The sequence below is a fragment of the Epinephelus fuscoguttatus genome, linkage group LG16, assembly GCF_011397635.1.
Source record: "Epinephelus fuscoguttatus linkage group LG16, E.fuscoguttatus.final_Chr_v1".
Taxonomy (NCBI): domain Eukaryota; kingdom Metazoa; phylum Chordata; class Actinopteri; order Perciformes; family Serranidae; genus Epinephelus; species Epinephelus fuscoguttatus.
This window is the reverse complement of record NC_064767.1, coordinates 42,420,252-42,445,816: the sequence shown is the minus strand read 5'-3', so window position 1 is coordinate 42,445,816 and position 25,565 is coordinate 42,420,252. Positions and strand designations below refer to the sequence as shown.

Here is a 25,565-nt window from a genome sequence, read left to right as displayed (position 1 = left end):
GTTGGGATGGGGTAAGAGATGAAGAAATCACTGCAGTCAGTTCTTGAAGAGAAATTGGGGAGAAGCAATCTAAATATATATTAGGTCTTACACCTGTGTTTGAGGTTAGATAGGTACTATCTGAGGACAGGAGGTCATGAATTTTGCCTCTAATAGTTAGAATTTTGTCATTAAAAAAGCTCATAAAATCATTACTGCTAAGGGCTAAAGGAATGCTGTTAGAACTCTATGTGAACTCTAATTTCAACTCCTTTTTACCAGTTACATAAAAACTTAAAGTTAAAACTTGGAAGAGTCCTGTAAAAATGAGAGATCCAGGACCATCATTGTATGTAGTTTGTCAAAGCATTAAAGGTCTACATCATTGTCACATAAGCCCCATGTCCACCAACCACTTTAGGTATCGTACCTTTGGAAACAAAAGTAACCCTTCAGACATGGAACCTAGCGTTTCCACCACTAACAGTACTCTTAAATGTTGGCAGGGTTGTTGTCACTCACTGCCATCCAGCACTCACCGTATTTCCTCATGACCGGTGACACAAAATGAAGCCTGCAGGTCGTTTGTCGTCCACAGATTGGGGTTGCATGCAGACATTTTCTGAACAAAATAAAACAGGCTGCAGTGAGAGTCTCTCTCAATGAGATATTTAAAAATAGCGGATTTGTGTATTTAGTCTTTCTAAGGTAAGCTCAGGGGTTTAGTGTTGCCGGAGCTTGCATGAATGACACTCCACAATGCTTTTTTTTTTCTCAGAGTGAAGATTACGATATATGCCATCCCGGTCGAAATGAATATATATATATAAATGCTTGAAGATCCACTCATTAAAAAGTAAAAAGTGTACGTCGTATAAAAAAGTAATGGAATTGTTAAAGTTGTCACATTAAAATTTAAGGTGTGTTGATGGATTCATGTAAACAACTCATGCATTGAGTATCATTACAAGTTTATGTTACACCTGAAAAGTCACCGACAGTCAGCCCAGTGAATAAAGTTATTTTTTTCTCCGACTACGGCTGCTGCAAGAGGCAGCAAAACATCCTTTCTTTTTATAGTTACAGTCTACTAATAAAACTCATCATGGTATTAACAGTGGTTACATGAGCTTCAAAACCAGCCACAACTCAGCCCAGAGCAAGAGTAACCGTCCGCTATTGACCAATGAATGGACTGCAGTGTTTAAAGCTCCACCTCACCAGATCAATGTGCCAAGTACTCCAACAGATGGGTGACTAAAAATGGGGATGGTACAAAACAGTTCAATTGATACCATCCACAACTTTTTACAGTGAAAACTAAAAAGAAAGTGTACCAAACTGACCTGTACTGTTTTGTAGTGCTCAGTGGAAACAGGGCTATATCTCCCAGTTCCTTGCTCTCCAAATTGAGGGAGTCACTGAGAAGAAAGCACGTACTGCACTCACTAGCTTTCTCTGGAGCTTTTCCACTCTGTTTGCCTTTGTCAGCTAATGGAACTTGCTCAGATGAGACCAAAATTTCTAAGTTTGGTACATGATAAAACATGATAAATGCAGCCCTGTCTCCTAGAAATTATGTTTATATAAAACAAATTTGAAACAGCAAACACATTGCAAAGCAAATTCTGTTTGCCACTGACATTATGAGGAAATGTATCTTATTAATGTAGCAGGCAAGCTGCAAAAATAATAATGCTGAACATATCAGCAAAATGTTCACTGACAACATTTTTTGTTTGTTTTCTTCCAAAATTGGAAATTTTACAAAACAGTATTCGTTCATAGTGACTACAGCATTATTATAACTATGTTAATAGTAATTTAACTGAAATCAGGATCCTTTCCTCACCTTAACCAAAGTACTTTTTTGTGTAAACTAAACAAAGACAGGAGTCTGGACACACCCCGGGATACAAGTGTCACAATCTTGCACTTTGTTTTTGCCTTCCACCCCGACTACCTCCCTGTGAATCAAGCGTGGTACATAAATATGTTGCTTTATAAACTCAAAAAACATCTCTGAACGTAATCCAGGGAGCAATTATGTTCTTACTGCAAAATGATTATGAAAACAATTTAGTTAATTATTATTAATTATTAATTAACATAATTTATAAATAAAATAAAGATGGACTTTGGCCTCAGATTTGAATGTCTTCCTTGATCTTTCTGTGGTTGTCTGCTGACTCCTGGTCAAAGATTTTGACCACTTCTCAGCTGCTGCTGTGATAGTTTTTGTCTCATGTTCACAGAGAGCTGATACTGTCTGTTGCTGGTGTGTGCTCAGGTGGCCCTCCATGTTATGACTGGTTTCCAGGCCCCTATTCAGGTTGCAGGGGGGTGCTCTTGGTACTTTGTCTTTATTTACCGAGAAGGGTTTAAAGTCAGCAGATGGCCAGAGAAGGATCAGAAAGGCCGGTCACATTCAGCGTCTCCTTCTAAACAGACACTGCCTATTTTTTCCCCCATTTACTACATGACCAAAGTTCTGAACTTAGATCAAATATCCAGTCAGTAATGTTACCAGTTTTGGTCTCATATTTACTGATGTTGTCTGCAGCTGGTGCTTTTCCACTTACCCAGGGCCCCAGCATGGACCCTGGCAGCTAGTTACAACATCAGATAGGAACGGGACAAAGTTGTTGACTGTCAATCAGTCAAACAAAATTCTGTGCTGAGCTCATGTCATTGCTCACTGATGCTGTGAGCAGTTTCGATCTCATTTTCATAGATACCTAATATCAGCCTCTGGTGTCCTTCTTACCCAGGGTACTTGCTAAGACTCAATTCCCTTAAGTCTACTGGACACTGTAAAAGCCCTGGAAAAGAGTGAAACTTGAGTTTAGAATTTTCTATCCCAGATACGTGTTCCACAGGTCAAGAATGACTCTTTGTGCTCAAGCATTATAACAGCTTTCCTTGCTCTTAAACTAACCTTCCTCTGTGCAAACCCCCCACCCCCACCCCCCACACACAATAATGTGTGGTGTAGTGTGAGGTTGTTGTGTTGGCATGGCCAGTGTGGCAAGGCATGCTCCAGCACGGCAGATTGTAACTCAAGGTCTCCCAGCAGGGCGAGCCTGGAGCACAGGGACCCCCAGGACCACCAGGACCACCCGGACTCCCAGGGACCCCAGGCCTGAATGGAGCCAGTGGCCCTCCGGTGAGTCTCAGTCGAGTTCACCAGAAATTAAATTTCTACGTTCACACCTGCTGAAAAGTCACCCATATCATTTTGGCTCTTGCACAAACAGAAGTTGTTACACTGAGACTTAAAAACAGGAAAAAGTGATGTTAAGCTTTTAATTAATCAATTCAGAATTGGCCAATTTGTTTTGCATCAGTGGCCATTCAATGTGTGTGTCCATCTTTCAATGCTTTCTGACTTCCCAACCATGTTTATGGCTCTCGGCCCCCAGCCCTCAGGTTCCAAATGAAACTTTAGAATAGTACAATCTCAATAACAATAAATGAAATTCATCATTTATTGTTATTGAGAGGACTTCATTGGAACAAGAGCAGATACTTGTATTTTTATTTTGAGGTATATTTTATACTCCTCATAAAGAGGGTTCACCACAGAGGTCATCAACCATATTTGTCCGAGGGCAAATTTTTCTAAGCAGACACTGAAACACAGAATCAATTCAGGGACGACCCAAATGCAGAGTTACAGGCAAGGTTGAAGTTTAAACAAAAAGTGAGCTTAAATGCAGCTGATAAAAAAAAATTGGGTACAGGCAGGTAACTTATAGTCCAAATGAAAGCAGAATCAAAACTAAACTGAAAACCAACTGGGATAATACCATGATCTCAAATCCAAAATCTAAACAGAACACCAGGCAGGAAACGGAGCAGAGAATGGCAGCAAGAACATGGGGGTGAGCACAGGAATCAACACAGGACTGAACACAGAGATGAATGCATGAATGAACACAGGACAAACTGACAAGGAACAAAGGGAAACACAAAGGTACATATATACACAGAAAACTAATCACAAAAATGAGACATTGCTGGAGTAGGAAGACACAGGCAAAAAGAGGGAAATGTGGATTGGCTACCAAAAAGGATGTGGAGGGGAACACTAGGGCAGAGCAACAAGACTAATACACTAATACAGAACAGAGGTCTGTACTACGAAGCAGGATTTGAAGTTAGCGAGGAAATTTCCAAGGTTAACTCAGGGTTTTCAGTACTACGAAGCTGGTTCTCTTTTTACCGGGATAAATCACTTTGGAATTTTATGCTGAACAGCTAACCTGCTCCGGAGCAGGTTAACATCGGATCACAGCCTGTCAACATCCCGACCTCTGACCAATAAGATCACTGAAGAAAAAGTATCCATGGAAAAAAGTCAAGGGTCTCAGGTAAAAAAGAGGAGCCTAAACTGTATATTGCTGTAGGTCAGTAGAATCACGTCATTGTTCCAGGGCTCTTTTTTCCACTGGTTTTGAAACAGAGCTTCTAACAAACGGAGATTGTTTACATCACTACACACGATTTTAGCAGTATTTGAAATTATGCAAAGTTTACAAAGCCTGCAGTAGGGATACGCGCAGTTATAAGTTTAAATAGTTAAATGTCCGCCCCCTTGCTGGTTGGCACCAGAAATATTAGTCAGTTAAACCTTTTAGTGTTTTATTCATGTAGAAGGCCGCTTAACTGTCATGCAGCCGCCCGCCACTAGTGGGTGCTACAGAGCCGTCAGACAGCAGTCCCCCTCCCCACGGTAATGCTAGAGTAAACTGGAGTTTTAAAACAACACGGTGGAAAATTGGAGAAATGTCTTCTCGCAAAACCAGCACGGGTTGGCACAACTTTGATCTAGAAAAGGAAAACAATGTAGCCTGTGTCAGGAAAGAAAAGACATATAATCACTCTACTGGAGCAATGCACAACCTCATTCAACATGCGTTTGGATGTTAACCTGCATGGAACAAAGGCTGCTGCTGCCACACACAAATTGACATTGTTCACACGCTGGGATCCTGCTCGGTCTGAGAAAATAACGCAGCTCATCACGACTGATCTCGCAAGATATGCTGAACTTTGAAGGTAAAAGCTTCAGGAAGTTAATGCAATGTGTTGAGCCTGAATGTTCATGTTCACATTCATGCCGCTTGGCGAAAAGTGTCTCGTACTTCAGTGGCATTTAAAATCCGATGTGGTTGTTGAAGATTGTTATTAAAGACTTTAAGAGGCAACAGATAGGATTTGGGGTTTTTTTTTTAGCTTGGCGCCGCCTAGCGTCAGCAGTGTTGCTCACACTGTCGCAAAGACCAAATTGACCGTGGGGATCAGAGATAATCAATAAAATGTAGGCTGTAAAGTCACCAGTATACCTCTATGTATATGTAGAATGAGAAGGTGTGTGGACACTATACTAAATAAATGAGTAAAGAGACCGAGCAACAGTTATCAGATTTATCTGAAGAAAAAACAAATAGTAATGCAAATAATTATACCAGAATGTACAGTACCAGTACAAACAACTCACAGTAAAAAACAAATAGTAATGCAAATAATTATACCAGAATGCACAGTGCCAGTACAAACAACTCACAGTAAATTATACCAATATGTACAGTATCAGCACAAACACAGTAGACACGTAAGGGATAATGTATAGTGAGCTGGTGACTGTTGAAAAATAACTCCCGACAGGGGAATGGAACCCCAACGCACAGCGTGAGTTATTTTTCAACAGTCACCGGCTCACTATACATTATCCCGCTGAGAACATGGCTTACTACTGAAAGATTCAAATGTTACAACTGGCATCAATATTATTAAACTGCTGGCAGAGTGTATTGACAGAGGAGAGGTGTTCACCAGACAAACGGGAGCGGAGATGCTGGGTGCCCAGTAGCTGCGGCGGCGGCGGGGGGTGGGGGTAATCACTGTCCGAGGGCTGCCGTAGAATGGCAACGGTTGCGGCGATTTGCAATGCTGGCCAGCCAGTAATGAACTAGCAGCCAGTACAGTACAGTACAGTCCTCTCGGCTAGCTAACATTTAGCCGTGTAACTTACTGATCCATTAGAAAGAAAGCTAGCTGGACACCGGTGTTAAAGCCCCTTCGGTCACGGAGCTCCCTCCATCTTTTGAACGCCTGACTGAGGTTTACTCTTGTTTTTCCTCTTCTTTTATCACTCTCCTTTTTGTGCAACCTCGCCTCCTCAGACAGATTAGCTCGTTTTCTTTTGGGAGGCCGTTTTTCACTTGTCTCCAAACTTTGTCCGTTTGCCATTGTGCTCGTGACTCAACTATGTCATGCCCCGGCCAGTTTCTTTTAGTACAGTCACAGCCAAAATACTAAATAAATCCTAAAAAAGCCATTAAAAACTTAAAATTGATTGGTTCCATAAAAATATATAAGAAATTTTGAGTATTGGGTCATTTTGGTACCAGTGATGAAGGTCGTTCTTTTTATTAAAAGACACAATTTTTGTTGCCAAGCTTCATGTCTACATAAAGCCAGCACATTTGAAAGTTCTTTAGACACAAAAATGGCTAAAACAAGGAATCTAACGCAGGAAACACACCTGAAGATAAAGATTCTCAGCCAGGAAGGGTACAGCTGCCGCCAGATAGCCAGGAAGTGCAGATGCAGTCCTTCAGCAGTTGGATACACTCTGCAGAAATACAGACGAAGCAACAGCTTGGAAGACAAACCGAGATCTGGGCGTCCAAGGGTTTCTTCAGCAAGAAATGACCGCATCCTGATCCGCATGTGCAGGCAAAACCGCCAAATGACATCACAGGAGCTTCAGCAGCAGTGGTCAAACCAAACTGGCGTCCAGTGTTCCACCTGCACTGTACGTGGCTGACTTTTAGATCATGGCTTAAGGTCCTACAAGGCTATCAAGAAGCCCCTGATCAATGAGAGACAGAGGTTAGCCTGGCGTCGTTGGGCCCAGGCACACAAGAACTGGACAGCCAGGAATTGGAAGAAGATTTTGTGGTCAGATGAGTCCAGTTTCCAGCTTTATCTTCCTCCTACTAATGTGAGGGTACGCAGAGGGCCAGGCGAAGCATTATCTCCAGCATGTACAGTACCTACTGTCAAGCATGGTGGAGGCAGTATCATGGTTTGGGGATGCATGAGTGCTGGTGTTGGTCATCTCACTGTCTGTGTTGGTCATCTCAATGTCTGTGATGGCACATTGAACTCTACCAAGTATTGTACCATTCTCGAAACCCACATGCTCCCTTCTGCGCGTGCACTGTTCCGTCGAGGTAAAAACTGGATGTTTCAACAAGATAATGCCCCTTGCCACACATCCAAGGCCAGCAGAACTTGGCTGCAGGAGCACAGTATCCAGGTCTTAGAGTGGCCAGCTCAATCCCCGGACATGAGCCCCATTGAAAATCTGTGGGGGATTGTCAAAAGGTCTGTTTCAAAGCATAAACCAAATAATTTAGAAGAATTAAAAGCAGTAATTGAAGAAGAATGGGACAAGATAACCCAGTTCACAGTGTGAAAGGCTCGTGGGGAACATGCCAGCCAAGATTAGAGCTCTACTACGTGCCAATGGCAGGACTACTAAATATTAATTTGATGATGTGATGGTTTATTTATTTTTTGTTCAGTTTTGAACACATTCTCTGTTATTTGTTGACTTTGATACCGACAATGTTGAGAACTGACATATTGAAACTGTCAAGAATTTAGTTTTGTTAGTTTTTCTTGTAAACAATAAACAAAAAAATATAATTTGTATTTGTTTGTATCTGTCTAATGCAGCCACACCTTTTGAAACACAAAAAAAGATTTTTCCACAAATATTTCATGATAATATTTGAGATTGTGTAAAATTTTAAGGGTGTCCGAAAACTTTTTTCCACTACTGTATATATAGGCAAAAATGCTGTCTGTTGCTTCTTTAAAAGGCTTCCTTATGCACACAATATTTTAAGGGACAATGCTTCAAATACTTAACAATAAATTGTGCTAAATTTTGACTGTTTTCTAAGTGTTTGCCTCTTTTTAGACTAGTCGACTAGTCTTAATTAAAATTTTCATTTGGTCGACAGGCAACAAGCTACTAATAAGTAAAGAGAAAACTAAGGGGAAATGCATAGCCGAAGAAACACCCATAAAGCAAAACAAGAGAAACTATGAAATGGATATATGCATAGTGAAGTATATGACTGAAATAAGCCCTGAATGAGATAGTACAACACTGATGAGAAATATGTGGTAGGAATAAGTCTGGAATGACAGCTAGGGAGCCACTAACTAGTAGATGATGATAGATGCAAAATAAGCATTGAAAAGGAAAGTAGGGAAACATGTTGAGATCTAACCACCAAATAATATAAAAGCCAGAGATAAAGTAAGCTGTGACAACAGAAATAATGGTGATAGGCCAGAAAGGAAGGCTGAGAAAAGTGCATGGTTCTGCAGACTATGAAGCTGGAGGTCGACTGCGCGTGGAGGCCTGCAGTGATGAGGACACTGCCGAGGCAGAGGCTGAGCCATATCCAGGGACTGAAGCAAGGAATACATGGAAAGCTTGGCCGGTATAGTCATGGACTGCACATGGCTATCTGGTTGCACATGTGCAAAGTGTCCTGAAGTAGTAGCAGATCATGTTACGTGTAGCTTGGGCCCATATCTTGATTCCATACACATCAGATAGAGATAGAGATGACTGAAGATGGATACGGTTATGCATTGACAATACTGACTGATTTCAGGCAAGATTGCCTGAATGGACATGATGGATGAGAGGTGATTCCGCTTCTGCTGGGAAATAGCACATCGGCTTGCTACTATCAACAGTACACTGAAAAGACGATTGCCAACGCAACAATTTTGCCTAATATGACGGTTGACAGCTGGCAGCAGAAGAGAGAGCAGATTTAAAACTTTGCGGTAGCATCCTGATTGGCTGATAGAGATCGTGGCAAAGTTTGATTGGATAACAGAAGCAGTGGGAGTGGGATGGAGAGAACTGTGAATGGATGAGCATAAAGAAAGTCTTACTGATTGAACTTATGCTGAGCTTCATTAGTTTCATCATCATCCAACTAAACAGCAAAAAATACTCTTTAATAATGTCACATAGGTCCATTGCTCAGTGATACCTGCACGTAATTTAAGTCTTGGCCGACATCAGTGACATTTTACTATCAAGAAGTCACACACACTTTCTGTACAGTTTCATCTCATTTAATATGTGTTAGCCTACTTCACTCATGGTTCCGATGATGTCATTTACAATTAACACTCCTGCCTCTTTCACATGAATGCTCATGGCTGGATAGGAAAACCCAGAGTTGACTGATTTGGTTGATAACCAGCTTTGTAATACAGACTGACTCGGGGGCTGGAGCCTATCCCAGCTGACATTGGGCGAGAGGCGGCTACACCCTGGACAGGGCACCAGACTATCGCAGGGCTAACACAGAGACAATCATTCACACTCACATTCACACCTACGGCCAATTTAGAGTCACCAATTAACCTATCCCCAACTTGCGTGTCTTTGGATTGTGGGAGGAAGCCGGAGTACCCAGAGAAAACCCATGCTGTCATGGGTTGCACAGAAGGGCTCCCTCCTGGGATTGAACCAGGAACCCTCTTGCTGTGAGGTGACAGCGCTAACCACTACACCACGCCGCCCTGATGCTCATTCATTTATGTCCAAATCTCTTCGAGGCCCCGCTCTTCTTTGGAAACTCTGTCACTTCCAATTGGTCGACTGCAGAAACATTTTGGGGACATGCTTTAATGGCTCAGTTTAAAATGTCCACTGACTTTGTTGATGTTTGAACAGAGAAAGACCATTGCACTTGTTTGGAACTTGTGGTGCCCCTTATTGATTGATTTCAAAATAATTTAACACACGTGGCTCATCATTATTATTCAGCATACCCTGCAAGTTTTGTAATGATTGGACAATCAATTTCTGAATTCTAGTCTGATTTGTATTATCCCAAGCCCATATTTTGCATTTGTGGTGCCCCCTAGTGGTCAATATGAATGATTTTTTTTTTTCAGGATATGTTGCAAGATATTGCTTGCAAGGTTTTCTGAGGATTGGCCCAAACCATTTGCTGAGCCATGCCCCCTTTGAAGTTCATTGGTCAATATCTTCAGAAAGCAATGAGATATCAATAACAGTTAAAGAATTGGTGATAAAATTCTGAAAAAAATCTCACATCATTCTGCTAATTTCAGGTATATTGTCAAATACTGGTGACATCTGGTTTAGAATTAGATGGAATAGGAAATATTGTGCATACAGTGCAAATTACAACAAGATAATGAATATTACTGTGAGCTAACCGTTAAATCTGATCTGAGCACCATTTGAAACATATGACCTTTAGTATCCAGTGAATGTCTCTGTCAGTGGTGGTTGCATTTAGATAAAGACTTTTGGACATATTGATGTTAATTAATTATGCATATTCTTAATAATATAGAGTGACGGACTTCCAGATTGACTATAGTTTACAGCATGGCAAACTTATCAAAATTCAGCGGATGTGCTGAAAAATGTCAGCTCTGTAGGACACACTGGTGAGTTATTAGGATTTATATTATTAGTATAGAATGTGAAATGTCTTGAAATGTTAATGTTATAAGCCACACCCCCTTTAAGCAATCATTTTCAAATTTTGTGCATCAACTGAGACAGGACCCTAGATGAACCACGTTTCATACAAATATCTCTGGCTGATTACAAGATATCAACTTTCTACATGTTTAGCGCTCCCTATAGGTAGATTTTAATCAAAGTTTTGTGATGATTGGGTCAATGGTTTAGGAGTAAACTCCATGTGCTGAGCCACGCTCCCTCTAATGTTTATTGGTCAATATCATCAAAATGCAATGACATATCAAAAAATTTGTTGATAACCCGTCAAGAGCTTCAATCAAGCAATCAATCAATCAATTTTATTTATAAAGCCCAATATCACAAATCACAATTTGCCTCACAGGGCTTTACAGCATACAACATCCCTCTGTCCTTAGGACCGTCTCAGCGGATAAGGAAAAACTCCCCCAAAAAAACCCTTTAACGGGAGAAAAAAAAGGGTAGAAACCTTAGGAAGAGCAACTGAGGAGAGATCCCTCTTCCAGGACGGACAGACGTGCAATAGATGTCGTACAGAACAGATCAACATAATAAATTAACAGTAATCCGTATGATACAATGAGACAGAAAGAGAGACAGAGAGAGAGAGAGATGCAGGACAGACGGTAACGGTAATAGCTTACAACAACATTAATTAAAGTAATAATATTATAATTATAATTCTGGCTATTGTGGTACAATATGTTCAAAGTATATATTAATATCTGATAGTATGCATATGTGACAGTAATCATATGTGTATAAGAGAGAAGGTGCCCGGTGTATTATAGGAGGCCCCCCCGGCAGACTAGGCCTAAGTCAGCCTAACTAGGGTCTGGTACAAGGCAAGCCTGGGCCGGCCCTATCTATAAGCTTGATCAAAGAGGAAGGTCTTAAGTCTAGTCTTAAATGTGGAGATGATGTCTGCCTCCCGAACCGCAACAGGAAGATGATTCCACAGGAGAGGAGCCTGATAGCTGAAGGCTCTGGCTCCAGATCTGCTTTTGGAGACTTTAGAGACCACGAGTAACCCTGTATTCTCAGAGCGCAATGTTCTGGTGGGATAATATGGCACTATGAGCTCTCTAAGATATGACGGAGCCTAACCATTTAGAGCTTTATAAGTTAACAGTAGGATTTTAAATTCAATTCTGGATTTTACAGGGAGCCAGTGCAGAGAAGCTAAAACAGGAGAAATATGATTTCGTTTCTTAGTTCCTGTCAGTACACGTGCCACTGCATTCTGAATTAGCTGGAGAGTTTTTAAAGACTTATTAGAGCTACCTGATAATAGGGAGTTACAGTAATCCAGCCTTGAGGTAACAAAAGCGTGGACCAATTTTTCTGCATCTTTTTGGGTCAGGATAGGCCTAATTTTCGCAATATTATGCAGATGAAAAAATGCAGTCCGTGAGGTTTGTTTTAAATGAGAATTAAAAGACAAATCTTGGTCAAATGTTACTCCGAGGTTTCTTACGGTAGTGCTAGAGGCCAGAGCAATGGCATCTAGAGAAACTATGCCATCAGATAAAGAGTCTCTGAGTTATTTGAGGCCAAGAACAATAACTTCAGTTTTGTCTGAAATTAACATAAGGAAATTGGTGCTCATTCAGGTTTTTTCTGTCTTTAAGGCAGTTTATAAAATAAAGTCTAGTTAATTGATTAGTTTCTTCTGGCTTGATCAAAAAATACAATTGTGTATCATCCGCATAACAATGGAATGAGTGATTTCTAACGATGTTACCTACAGGAACCATATATAGAGTAAATAGGATTGGTCCGAGCACAGAACCTTGCGGAACTTCAAAACAAACTTTAGTACGTAAGGATGATTCATCATGAACGTGAACAAACTGAAAACAATCAGATCAATAAGATTTAAACCAGCTTAGTGTAGAACCTTTTAGGCCAATTAAATGTTCCAGTGTCTGTAGCAGAATTTGATGGTCAATTGTGTCAAACGCCGCACTAAGATCTAATAAAACAAGTAGAGAGACGAGTCCTTTGTCTGAAGCAATCAGAAGATCATTTGTAATTTTAACTAGTGCTGTCTCAGTGCTATGATGCACTCTAAATCCTGACTCAAATAAATTATTATCATGGACAAAATCACACAGCTGGTCTGCAACTACTTTTTCAAGGATCTTTGAAAGAAAGGGAAGATTAGATATGGGTCTATAGTTGGCTAACACCTCTGGATCCAGGGTGGGCTTTTTTAGGAGAGGTTTAATTACAGCTACCTTAAAAGACTGTGGTATATAGCCTGTTAATAAAGATATATTGATCATGTATAATAAGCTGAGTGTTAACTTAAGGTAAGACTTCCTTAAGTAGCCTAGTTGGGATGGGGTTTAAGAGACACGTTGATGATTTAGATGAAGAAATCACTGCGGACAATTGTTGAGGAGAAATCGGGGAGAAGCAATCTAAATATATATTAGGTCTTACAGCTGTGTTTGAGGGCAGATAGATACTATCTGAGGACAGGAGGTCATGAATATTGCCTCTAATAGTTAGAATTTTGTCATTAAAAAAGCTCATAAAATCATTACTGCTAAGGGCTAAAGGAATACAAGGCTCAATAGAGCTGTCACTCTCAATCAGCCTGGCTACAGTGCTGAAAAGAAACCTGGGGTTGTTCTTGTTTTCTTCTATTAAAGCTGAGTAATAGTTTGCTTTGGCATTCACATCATGATTATCCACAGAAACTACAAATCGGACCTACGCCTTAGGAGTAGATGTCAAAAATGTCTTTGTTAAAAAATTCAATATGGTGGACAATCTAGTTGGCGGACCTTGCGGGTTCTTGAGGCTTTCATAGTGCCCATTCACCTTAACATCTGTGGCAAATTTCAAGTCAATCTGACATAGGGTGCAAGAGTAATAATAGTGCCCCCCCATTTGGCCTATTGGCATTATATTTATTGAGCACCATTCGCAAACCATTGGAGAAAATTTCATGTTTCTACGATGTACCATCTCACAGGAATTTGCAAAACCATTTCTGAATAATAATAACAATAATAATAATAATAATTAAATCTGCATGCAGCAATGAAAGGGCCCTTGCACCTTCAAGCAACTCAGGGGTACTGGCAGGATGCCAGCTGATGCGACAGTTCATTTCTGTCAAAGTCAGACACCCCACGTAGGACTGAGATGGCATATCCTCCATAAAGTATGGGCGCTGGGATGACCTTACTCACATTTTGTACCACTTCATCTTTCCACGAGAGGGCACTGGAGAAAGCACTAATGATACGTCATGTTTTTGTACATCAAACATAGACCACACCATGTAAATTTCAGGAAAATCAAAGGATATGGGTCTGATAAAATGTACTTCCTGTCTGACTAACATGGAGTATTGTCATGTAGATGTGTTCAGGCTCGCACTGTTGCAGCGACCAAATTGACTGTGGGGATCAGAGATAATCAATAAAATGTAGGCTGTAAAGCCACCAGTATACCTCTATGTATATGTAGAATGAAAAGGTGTGTGGACACTACTAAATAAATGAGTAAAGAGACCGAGCAACAATTATCAGATTTATCTGAAGAAAAAACAAATAATAATGCAAATAATTATACCAGAATGCACAGTACCAGTACAAACAACTCACAGTAAATTATACCAATATGAACAGTATCAGCACAAACAACAGTAGATACGTAAGGGATAATGTATAGTGAGTCGGTGACTGTTGAAAAATAACTCCCGACAGGGGAATTATTTTTCAACTGTCACCGGCTCACTGTACATTATCCCACTTAGAACATGGCTTACTACTAAAACATTCAAATGTTACAACTGGCATCATTATTATTAAATTACTAGCAGAGTGTATTGACAGAGGAGAGGCGTTCACCAGACAAACTGTGGCTGTTTTCTGGAGCGGAGGAGAGGATTTTACTCCACTACTCCCGGTCGGAGATGCTGGGTGCCCAGTAGCTGCGAAGGCTGCCCTCACATTTATGACCAGTGACCAACATGATCTCCCTGCTCTCCAGGCCAGCTTGGGAGAGCTGTGTGGACTAACATTAACTGATTTTGATGTTCCTCAGTCTAAGGCTGTTGCTATGGCGTCCCTAGCAACGGAGCAGCAGAGCAGCGGTGATACCTCAAGAAATAAACACTGCAGAATTTTGTTGATTGACCAATCAGAATCAAGTATTTAAGAGTGCCATGTTCTAAATCCAGTCAGAATTTAACCAATATGCACATGTAAACAGTTCCAGTTCTAGAATAAATGGTACCGTATGGAAGCAATTTGGCCTGTTGGAGCTCAAATTGAATGGGAAACAAAGTCCAGTGTTCACTTAGCTGGGCGTAACTTAGCTGGGCGATGTCCGTCGATAGCTGCCTCCGTGAGAAGAGAACAGAAGGAAGGGAGGGGGGTATCACTGTCCAAGGGCTGCTGTAGAATGGCAACGAGGATGTCAGCCCGACCAACACTCGCTACCCGGTCCCTGGTTGTGGCAATTTGCGACGCTGGCCAGCTAGGTATTAACTAGCAGCCAGTACAGTACAGTCCTCTCTCGTCTAGCTAACATTTAGCCGTGTTACTTACTGATCCATTAGAAAGAAAGCTAGCTGGACATCTGTTTTGAAGCCTCTTTGGTCATGGAGCTCCCTCCATCTCTTGAACGGCTGACTGAGGTTTACTCTTGTTTTTCCTCTTCTTTTATCACTCTCCTTTTTGCCCTTCTGTGCCTCATCAGACAGAGGAGCTTGTTTTCTTTTGCTAGGCCGTTTTTCACTTGTTTCCAAACTTTGTCCGTCTGCCATTGTGCTCGTGACTCAACTATCTCATGCCCAACTCCTCATAAGGACCAGCTCCAGTCCCTGACTGGCTGACCGACCAGTTTCGCAATACATGATGCGTTTCCTGCCGTAAAGCAGATTTTTTCCACGAAATTTCGGCACCAGTGAACAAAGATTGCAAAGCCACTAACCAATGTAAACGCTGATAGTCTGATTTTACTGTGGCCACTACCCTGTGCAACCCACATTATTTTCATAATGATATATTTAAGAAAAGATGTTATCTGTTACCTCTACAAAGCAATTTCGTGTTTCATGGCAAGACATCAAAATTCAACGCTCCTCAGCAGGCGTGTTCATCTACATAAGGTAGATCTTGTAATAACTTTTGATCACAATATAGCGAAGCTTGCGCAAACCAAGTTTGAAGGCAATCCAATTAAAGCTATAGGACGGGTTTGTTAAAACAACCTTTTTATAAATCACAGTACTTTTTGGCGCACACCATTTTGGCTTTGTGCACTTTTATTATGGTCTGTACACACCGTATTATAAACGAGACCCCTGGACATTCTGCCATCATATCAGTATTGCAACCTAAATACATAAAACCGTGAGTCAATTTAACCAGTAGAGCTGTTTAGTTTAAAAAGTTTAAGGTGCATGTTCAAATCTGATACATCAGTGGGAAAATGTTAGGTTTTAACTGTAAGGCTTTCATGAAAAGCATAGTTGCAATTTACATGACATCGAGGGACTGGTATTGAAGATAGTTTGGTGGATTTTATTTAAAGAATTTTTGCTCTCACCATCAGGGTAAGCCCGGTGAACCAGGCAAACCAGGAAAAGACCCCAGGGTAAGCTTTGGCTCATTGAGTCCGCCACTTTTATTTTCCTAGAATCTTCTCACAACTGAAGTGTGTTGGTGTGATATTAACCTTATCATAATTTTGACATTGTCTCTGCAGCTTTTACCAGGACTGAAGGTAAACATATTTCTCTGCTTGTCTAAACAGCAAGATAAAAATTCTGAAAAAGAAAAACTTGAGGAGTCTCCTGATGACTCTGGAGTTATTACAGACAACACAATCAGGCCGGAAAAAAAAACAAGGCACATTAAACAGGGATAAGGTCAAGATATTTCCACTTGGTCTCTGTGCAGCTGCTCCCCACCTACACAACAGAAACTCTGCACAGCTCTGCTCTGCGCAATGCGTTAATGGTCACAGATTATTATATAAGAGGAATTCAGATTGTGTGGGTCAAATTGCTGTAAATGCCTCTCACCATGAAAAACAAGCTGAATCTCACAGCTGGGAGTGGGTTTCATGTGTGATGGACTTTAGCATGAGCAGATGAGCTGGGCTGTGGCACCATCAGAGAAGCATCTGGATAGAAAACACAATGTTGAAGCCTTCAAATAAAGCTTTAGCCCCCTGTGGTTCTGTATATTTTTCTAAACAAATTCTAAATGTGTTACACTGGCTGGATATGTACTTTGTATGCACACACTTCTATATCTTGTTTTCTCTGTGCAGGGTGAGCCAGGTGTGCCAGGACAAAAGGTGAGCTGTCTGTGTTTCACTTTTGACAAAGCATATGGTCCATAGAATCTAGGATGTGGTTAGATTAGCAAGGAAATACTTCCAGTACACAGTCTACTCTCCGCATTGGTCATCGAGTGATTGCCAGATTTTTCATCATGAATCAGTGTTAAAATACAATATTTGCCTGTCCCTTCACAGGGAGATCGAGGTGATATTGGTCCAATAGGTCCTGAAGGCTTAAAGGTATTCCCGCTTCTCTTTTTATAATTTCTCATGTTTGAATTTAACTTTCTTTTTCCACTCAAAGCTTCATGATTATAAAGATTCCAATAAACTCTGAATCATATGCTCACAGCTCTTGACATGTACCTAAATACAACAGTCACATGCCATATGTACAATGGAATGGGTAATTATTCCTCCATACTGGTAATTCTAACACAATTACACTGTGAGAAATAGAAGACAAAACCAACCAAAACAAATGTTTTCAACCAAAGATGATTTTTGTTTTGTTTTTTTCATGTGATTGATCACGTGTGAACAGTTCCCTAGAAAAGATGAGACAGAGCTATTAAGGTAACACAACAATAACTTCAAACTACAGCACTTGATAAGAGGACATACTAAACTAACAAAGCTCACAAAGTACAAATCAATATACACATACCACAATAAGAAGTACAACATGTTCAGATCTTGTCATCTGTAAGCATCTCCGTGTTAGAGCATTTCAGTTAGGCATACTGGGTTGAGGGAGCAGTTCTAGAGAAAATACGAGACACCCATTTGTTTGTCTAATGCAGATGGCTGAAGCCCCATATTAGCTTGAGTTTAAAGAGTGAAGACCATGGATTTTGTCCCCCATCTTAATTGCATCATTTTGCCCTTCCTAGCAAGCACTACAGTTTTACTGTAAGTAGTATTAAATAAAGCTTTGAAAATTGTTAATAAGTGATATTATAAAATATACCTTAGCCCTGACCTCACAAAGTGATGCAGGTAGCATCTGCAGCCACATTTATGGTTTTGACATTTATTTAATGGAAAGTGTTTGTTGGGTTATTGTACAATAGTCTCCTTGGTATTGGATAAACAGGGATGAACTAAATACACACACACGCACGCACGCACACATGCACGCACACACACAAAAACAAACACGGACACACAACATTCATACACACGGATGGCAGGTTAAAGGATGTAATCTTGGCTTTGAAGCTTTGAGTGAGTACTCAAGTTGAAGGAATTATTCTACCAAGCTCAAATTTCACTTGAGTGACAGTGAGCAACAGAAGCTGTATGGATGATTTGAAAAGGATTTGGGGTAAATGATACTGAGCTCTTTTGAGACTGTTGATATCACTGGTCCCTTAGGGGCAGTGGAACAAGCAGAAAATGCAACATCTGACAAATTTCCATCTTTTAAAGTTACTATGGCTAACATGTTTAGCACTGTCAACTCACACACTTTGAGATTCATGCAGTTAACACTTTTTACATGCTTTCACACCCCACATTCATTTTCTCATGCAATGAAAATCAAATTTGTAACTGATAACATAAAAAGGACACTGACAGTGCTCAGACAGACAAGAGAGAGCACCACTCTAAAACACTGTGGGCAAGTCATCTGTTGTTTGTGAAAACCCAGTCAAGCCAGCTGCCACTTGGATTTTGATGCACAGCTATTCATGCTGTTACAGTACTGATATGTAAGGCCCAGACACACAAAATATCACAAAATATCTAGCGGCAACAACAGCCAATTCTTGCATCGCCTCACATTGTAAACCTCCAGTAATCGCTCTCCTTCAAAGCCTGTTGTTCTTTAGCTGCTGTCATCCGCTATGTTGACAGGCTTGTCTGTCTCTAGTAGGCAGTGGTCAGTTTTATCAGAGCTTGTCACAGAAAACAGCTACAATAGCCAATAAGAACTGCTATTTATCACCTCAGCATTTTGAAGGTCACTCCACACTGTCACATAGCATGCCCAACACAAAGTGTCAGAGAAAAATAAAACATTTGCTTGGGGATAAAACCAGCATTTAAATCCACACTGTGTGTAAGAAATTATATGTGACCAACCATGAAAAACTGTGGAGTGCTGACTTGGCGAGGATCCTCAAAGGTTTTAAAATTGGCTGCCTCAGCATTACAAGGTTATTTAATTCATTGTTAATATAAAAAAAAGAAGAAGAAGAAGAAGCTTTTAAAATACCACGATTTTGCCATTTGCTGTTTTGAATTTCATGACTAAGTCATTCGTTATAAGTAAAGATGTTATTAATTAATTCATATTGTTCAGCAATTTATAACTTTTAGTCTTCCCCTTCCACTAAACTCCAGGGAGCTAAAGCAAAACATATCAGTCATCTGGGTATCATCAAACACTTTGGCTGCTGCTGTCACAGCAGAACCACAGTCTATACTGTATCTAGAACATGACTCTCTGTGAAAGTGATTATGCCTGAAGCTCAAGTTTTGAGACTGGGACTGCTGGAAGAATCTTGTTGCTATGAGCTTCTGTGCAGATTATTGCCTTGTAAAATTCAACTACTCTTCGGTCTCACTTTGTTTTCCCATGAACTCAGCCTAGAGCCCTGACTGTGTTTTCTGCTATGAGCACATCATGTGACTGACTTAAGGGTCACTAAGAGGACAGAGGAGAGGCCTTCACAGGCACTATTATCTGGCTTTTTTTTTTTTACAGAGGTTGCACGACAACTTCTTAGGTGAAATTCAAATGTCTCTTCAGTTTGCACATCTACTCTGTGAAGCTTGGAGACAGTGCTCACTGCTAATTTTAGGCTTATGCTTACAGAGGCTCTTGGGCTCCATCCAGTGGACTACTATGGTTGTTGTCAGTTGTTACATTTACTGTAACTATCTCTACTTTGCTTCACAGGGAGTTAAGGGAGACCAAGGCATTAAGGTATGATTTTTTACGTTTTCATTTTTTGTATGGTGGCTATGGTGTTCAGAGCCATAGCCCAGATTTTAATGGTGATGTCCAAGTCCAAGACCCTTATCTAGCCTTTCTAACTTGAGCTGTGCATTGATAAAATACCAAAAATAATATGTGCATTTCTTTTAATCTAATTTTGATGTCTCTTCTTTTATTTGATTAAAGAATCTTCTTAAAAGATCCACTAAGATTTTTTGGAGCCTTCAAATGCATCTTATGGTTGTAATTGGTTAATGGAACTTGCTTGACTGTATATCTGAATACACACACAAACAGATACATTGAACTGTGTAATCTCTGAGATTCCAACTTTCATAAAGAAGGGAAATTAGTCAGTTTTCAGCTCTCTGATAGTGCATTTTTCCAGATTTTCCAATCTACTATACCATTAAGAAGTGGGAGAATATTTGCTTCCTTGTAAAAAAAAGTCAAATTTTGTAGATGGAAATAGTAATTTGACAACAATTTACATCTTAAGGGTCCCAGCTGATTTCAGAGCTTTTGATAACAGTCTGAGCCCTGATTTGAGGACTGTGTGATATGTTTTGAAGCTCCAGAAAAAGATTGATTTGGAATTGTTTTGTCAAACCTTGACGGCATATAAAAAGTTGTCTGCACTTTCAGGGAATAAAACCCCAAAACTTTCATCAAAAATACTAACAAATACTAGAAAATTATAACTTATGTTACTAGTTGCCACTGACTCACTTTAGCTTTAGCTTATGTTTTTAGATGTAGATGTAATTGGAGAGTAAGGGACCTTGCATTGCTTGTGTCTATATTACCTAGCCTGTCAATCCTTTGGAAAGAATGGAAAACATCAGTGCCTTGTGTGCATAGTTTGCCCACATGGAACTTTGTTGCTTTGGGAGTTGTGCTTTATAGTTTGATATAAAGACAGACTTCATTCAACAAAGAAAGGTTAGGGTCACTACATTCTGGGGTCAGGGTCTGGGTTAGGATTGGGCTTAGTGTAAAGGTGGCCTTAACCCTACTATTAGCGAATATTGGTGAATGGTTAGCTTTCTTTTTATATGAGAAACCTTTAACTGTAAACATGATCATTGAGTCTGATTCTGGGTCTAGAATAAACTTTAAGTCTCCCATGTTAATCAAAGTGGGTTAGCATTAAGTCACCTTAGCCGGTCTGGATGAACAATCATCTCTCCGCTGGCTACTGTTTATGTTTTTTCCCCCAAGGCAACTACTTGCCACTTCTGTCCAGGGACCAACATGATAGAAGGCCCCTGATGTCTTCTCTGAAGATTTAGATCTCCCCCTGTCAGGTCTACGTCAAGAAGGAGTACTCCCCAAGCATTTGCTTGTCTTTCCTTTACCCTGGTTGAAAGGGTGTGTCTGTTCTTACTACTCCACTGCTTCTCTGAGCTGATGTTTCCACCACTCTGTAGGGAGATGAAGGAAAGAGGGGTTTCCCTGGAGAGAGGGGAGAGAAGGTAGAGTGAAAGTCAAGCATGGAGTTGTGTGAGTTTGTGTGTGTGTGTGTGTGTGTGTGTGTGTGTGTGTGTGTGTGTGTGTGTGTGTGGCATGTCAAGGTCTACTTATGCATGGCGAGATCACAAACGTGGCCACTGGAGTCTGGATAAATGAAACTTGCTTTAAATTGATCTCTTAGTGGATTTTATCTCAGAAGCTGCTCTCTGCTTTTGACCATAAATAACAAATAAGTTCGTCCCTCATGAATTTAAATCTGTTTGTTAGGACATGGAGTTTTGCTGTATTGATACATTCAATATGTCAGTATTCAGATGTGCCATCTCAGAGGCTTTACCTGACAAAAACGCACATTGTGCACATGTATTTGGGATCTCTTCATTTGTTGTCGTCATGGCTTATCTGGCCTATTATGTTCTTTGTTTAATTTGCTTGGATTCCATCTGTCTAATAGAAACATTTCAGCGTTGGTGCTGTGCCTTAAGGTTTGCTGTGAAGTGAACTGTGAAGTAACTTATGGGTCTGTTTTTTGCTCTATTTTTCCCTGAATTCTTCCATTGGGCCCTCAAATTTATTGATATAATATATCGGTTCCACTTTTATGATGACTACACATAGGAGTCCCAGTCCCAGTTGACCTGCAGCAGCTCTTCTTAGGCCACGATAGCATGGCAGTAGCAGTCACAGCAATGTGGATGTGTGTTTTCTCCATTAAGCCTCACAGATGGAGAAATGGGGGAAGAGGAAAAAAAAGTCAAAAGCAGAAAACTTCAAGGAAAGTGCATTTTAGTTGGTATCCACAGGAAACAGTGATCTGGAAAAGCTTTTAGTGTTTATTAATAATAAAGAGAAAGTGGTTTTGCAGGCCGATCCTTCAATGTTAGGGTATGGTCACCAAAGGAGCTGAGGCTTCCATTAACCAAAGGGAAATCTGTTCTGTATATAATCTCAGAGAGTTGGCTGCTGGTGCCTTGTGGCAGAGTAAAATAAAATGGGTCAGGTAGAGGTTTTGTGGTATACACAATAGCCATTACTATCTGCATGATGCTGACCACAAATGATAACTTCCCTAGACTATACCTCTTCAGTTTCAAAGCCCCCAGCAGGCAACAGGTCCATATCGAGCCATGAAGAAAGCAGACAAAGCTACCACGTCAGGACCATGTCCCATCTGTCAAACTGGTGAAATACTCTAGCACTTTGCTTTAGACTGATCTAATAAGCGCTGTCTTTGAAATCAACTTTAATTTTACTTTCACTATGGGAACAGCAACGGATGATGACAGAGGGAAAAGATGTTATGACAAAGGAGAGAGTTTTCCAACAGTCAAACTTCTTTGACCAAATGAAAAGTTATTTCTGCCTTTTTCTTTTCACTGCAAATTAGAAGCAATGCGCGACCCAGCTGGAGGACATAGAATGGGCAAAGGGTAAGACAGCAATTAAGTTTTTAAATCAACCACCTTGTTCAATTATTCTTAACAATCAATCAATCAATTTTATTTATAAAGCCCAATATCACAAATTACAATAGGCCTCACAGGGCTTTACAGCATACGACATCCCTCCCGCAGCAGATAAGGAAAAACTCCCCCCAAAAAACGCCTTTAACGGGGGGAAAAAATGGTAGAAACCTCAGGAAGAGCAACTGAGGAGGGATCCCTCTTCCAGGACGGTCAGACGTGCAATAGATGTCGTACAGAATACATCAACATAATACATTAACAGTAATCCGTATGACACAATGAGACAGAAAGAGAGACAGAGATAGAGAGAGGTGCAGGACAGACGGTTATGATAATAGCTTACAACAACATTAATGAAAGAAATAATATTATAATTATAATTCCGGCTATTGTGGTACAATATGTTAAAAGTATATATTAATATCTGATAGTATACATATGTGACAATAATCATATGTGTTTAATAACAGTAGAAGTATGACTAATGATAACAGCAGCAGCAGGAGGCATCAGGCAGGACCACGGCAGCAGCACAACCACACATGTCACACTATCCAGGCACCGCTGTGATATAAGTTAACCTGCGAGACAGTGGAACACGAAAGCTCCGGAGGAGAAGCCGAGTTAGTGACATGCAGTACGGCGGAGTTAGCAAGATACAGTAACAGGACATGAGAGAGAGAGAGAGAGAGAGAGAGAGAGAGAGAGATGCCCGGTGTATTATAGGAGGTCCCCCAGCAGACTAGGCCTAAGTCAGCCTAATTAGGGGCTGGTACAAGGCAAGCCTGAGCCAGCCCTAACTATAAGCTTGATCAAAGAGGAATGTCTTAAGTCTAGTCTTAAATGTGGAGATGGTGTCTGCCTCCCGGACCACAACAGGAAGATGATTTCACAGGAGAGGAGCCTGATAGCTGAAGGCTCTGGCTCCTGATCTGCTTTTGGAGACTTTAGGGACCACAAGTAACCCTGCATTCTCAGAGCGCAGTGTTCTGGTGGGATAATATGAGCTATAAGCTCTCTAAGATATGACGTAGCCTGACCATTTAGAGCTTTATAAGTTAACAGCAGAATTTTAAATTCAATTCTGGATTTTACAAGGAGCCAGTGCAGAGAAGCTAAAAAGATTCTTAATTCCTGTTAGTACACGTGCCACTGCATTCTGAATTAGCTGGAGAGTTTTTAAAGACTTATTAGAGCTACCTGATAATAGGGAGTTACAGTAATCCAGCCTTGAGGTAACAAAAGCGTGGACCAATTTTTCTGCATCTTTTTGGGTCAGGATAGGCCTAATTTTCGCAATATTACGCAGATGAAAATTGCAGTCCATGAGGTTTGTTTTAAATGAGAATTAAAAGACAAATCTTGGTCAAATATTACTCCGAGGTTTCTTACGGTAGTGCTAGAGGCCAGAACAATAACTTCAGTTTTGTCTGAATTTAACATCAGGAAATTTGTGTTCATCCAGGTTTTTCTGTCTTTAAGGCAGTTATGAAGTTTAGTTAATTGATTAGTTTCTTCTGGCTTCATCGATAAATACAATTGTGTATCATCTGCATAAAAATGGAAATTTACAGAGTGATTTCTAATGAAGTTAACTAGAGGAAGCATATATAGAGTGAATAGGATTGGTCCGAGCACAGACCCTTGTGGAACTCCAAAACAAACTTTAGTACATAAGGATGATTCATCGTGAACATGAACAAACTGAAAACAATCAGATGAATAAGATTTAAACCAGCTCAGTGCAGAACCTTTTAGGCCAATTAAATGTTCCAGTCTCTGTAGCAGAATTGTGTCAATTGTGTGAAATGGCACGCTAAGATCTAATAAAACAAGTGCAGAGACAAGTCCTTTGTCTGAAGCAATCAAAAGATCATTTGTAATTTTAACTAGCGCTGTCTCAGTGCTATGATGCACTCTAAATCCTGACTGAAATTCTTCAAATAAATTATTATCATGGAGAATATCACACAGCTGGTCTGTGACTACTTTCTCAAGGATCTTTGAAAGAAAGGGAAGATTAGATATGGGTCTATAGTTGGCTAACACCTCTGGATCCAGGGTGGGCTTTTTTAGTAGAGGTTTAATTACAGCTACCTTAAAAGACTGTGGTACATAGCCTGTTAATAAAGATATATTGATCATGTCTAATGAGTGTTAACTAAAGGTAAAACTTCCTTAAGTAGCCTAGTTGGGATGGGGTCTAAGAGACATGTTGATGATTTTTATTTATTTATTTTTTTTATTTTATTTTAACAGTGACCATTCATCTTTATGCACTACTTCCTGTTTTGTCTCTCTATCAGTAAATTGAAATGTAAAAAACACCCAACAAAAAACAAAACAAAATCAAAGCCATTTCATTTACTTGAATGTATTTTGAACTGTTGTGTACAGAGATATTAGAAAATTGTAACCTTTTTGCAGTAACTATTTTCTTTGGCTCATTATAAATTGTTGGTACTGAGTAATAAACAGGCCGATACGGAACCTCTGCTCACAGATTGTAGGACTATAGATGCTGCTTGTAAAACTCAGATTGTTTTTACTGTCCCCTCCACCTCCTTGTGCATGTGTGTGACAATCATATGTTGTGTTCAGTTTGCATAAAAATCAAAGTTAGTGGTGTAGTGAGAAGAAATGACAAAAACAAAATGTCCATGGCCATGTGTCCCACATTTTGTTGATTTACTTTTTCAACAAATGTTTACTTTTTTTTTTTTAAGTATTTATGATTAAATCAAATTTCTGATCCGAAGTTTCTCCAAAAATCTACTAAGTAGTTCTT

At 40.1% G+C, this 25,565-nt stretch overlaps 1 protein-coding gene across 3 annotated transcripts in view; it reads left to right on the top strand.

Moving 5' to 3' along the window:
• col13a1 (collagen, type XIII, alpha 1) overlaps window positions 1–25,565 on the top strand; it is a 200,598-nt gene that overhangs the window by 76,783 nt on the left and 98,250 nt on the right. For 2 of the 3 annotated variants that reach the window (XM_049601203.1, XM_049601204.1), the window contains exons 14-20: window positions 3,053–3,145; window positions 16,157–16,198; window positions 16,310–16,327; window positions 16,880–16,906; window positions 17,087–17,131; window positions 19,800–19,826; window positions 21,269–21,313. In XM_049601203.1, coding sequence (XP_049457160.1) covers window positions 3,053–3,145; window positions 16,157–16,198; window positions 16,310–16,327; window positions 16,880–16,906; window positions 17,087–17,131; window positions 19,800–19,826; window positions 21,269–21,313 — 297 coding nt within the window. The remainder of the gene's footprint in view (window positions 1–3,052; window positions 3,146–16,156; window positions 16,199–16,309; window positions 16,328–16,879; window positions 16,907–17,086; window positions 17,132–19,799; window positions 19,827–21,268; window positions 21,314–25,565) is intronic. The other variant, XM_049601202.1, reaches the window with a different exon arrangement.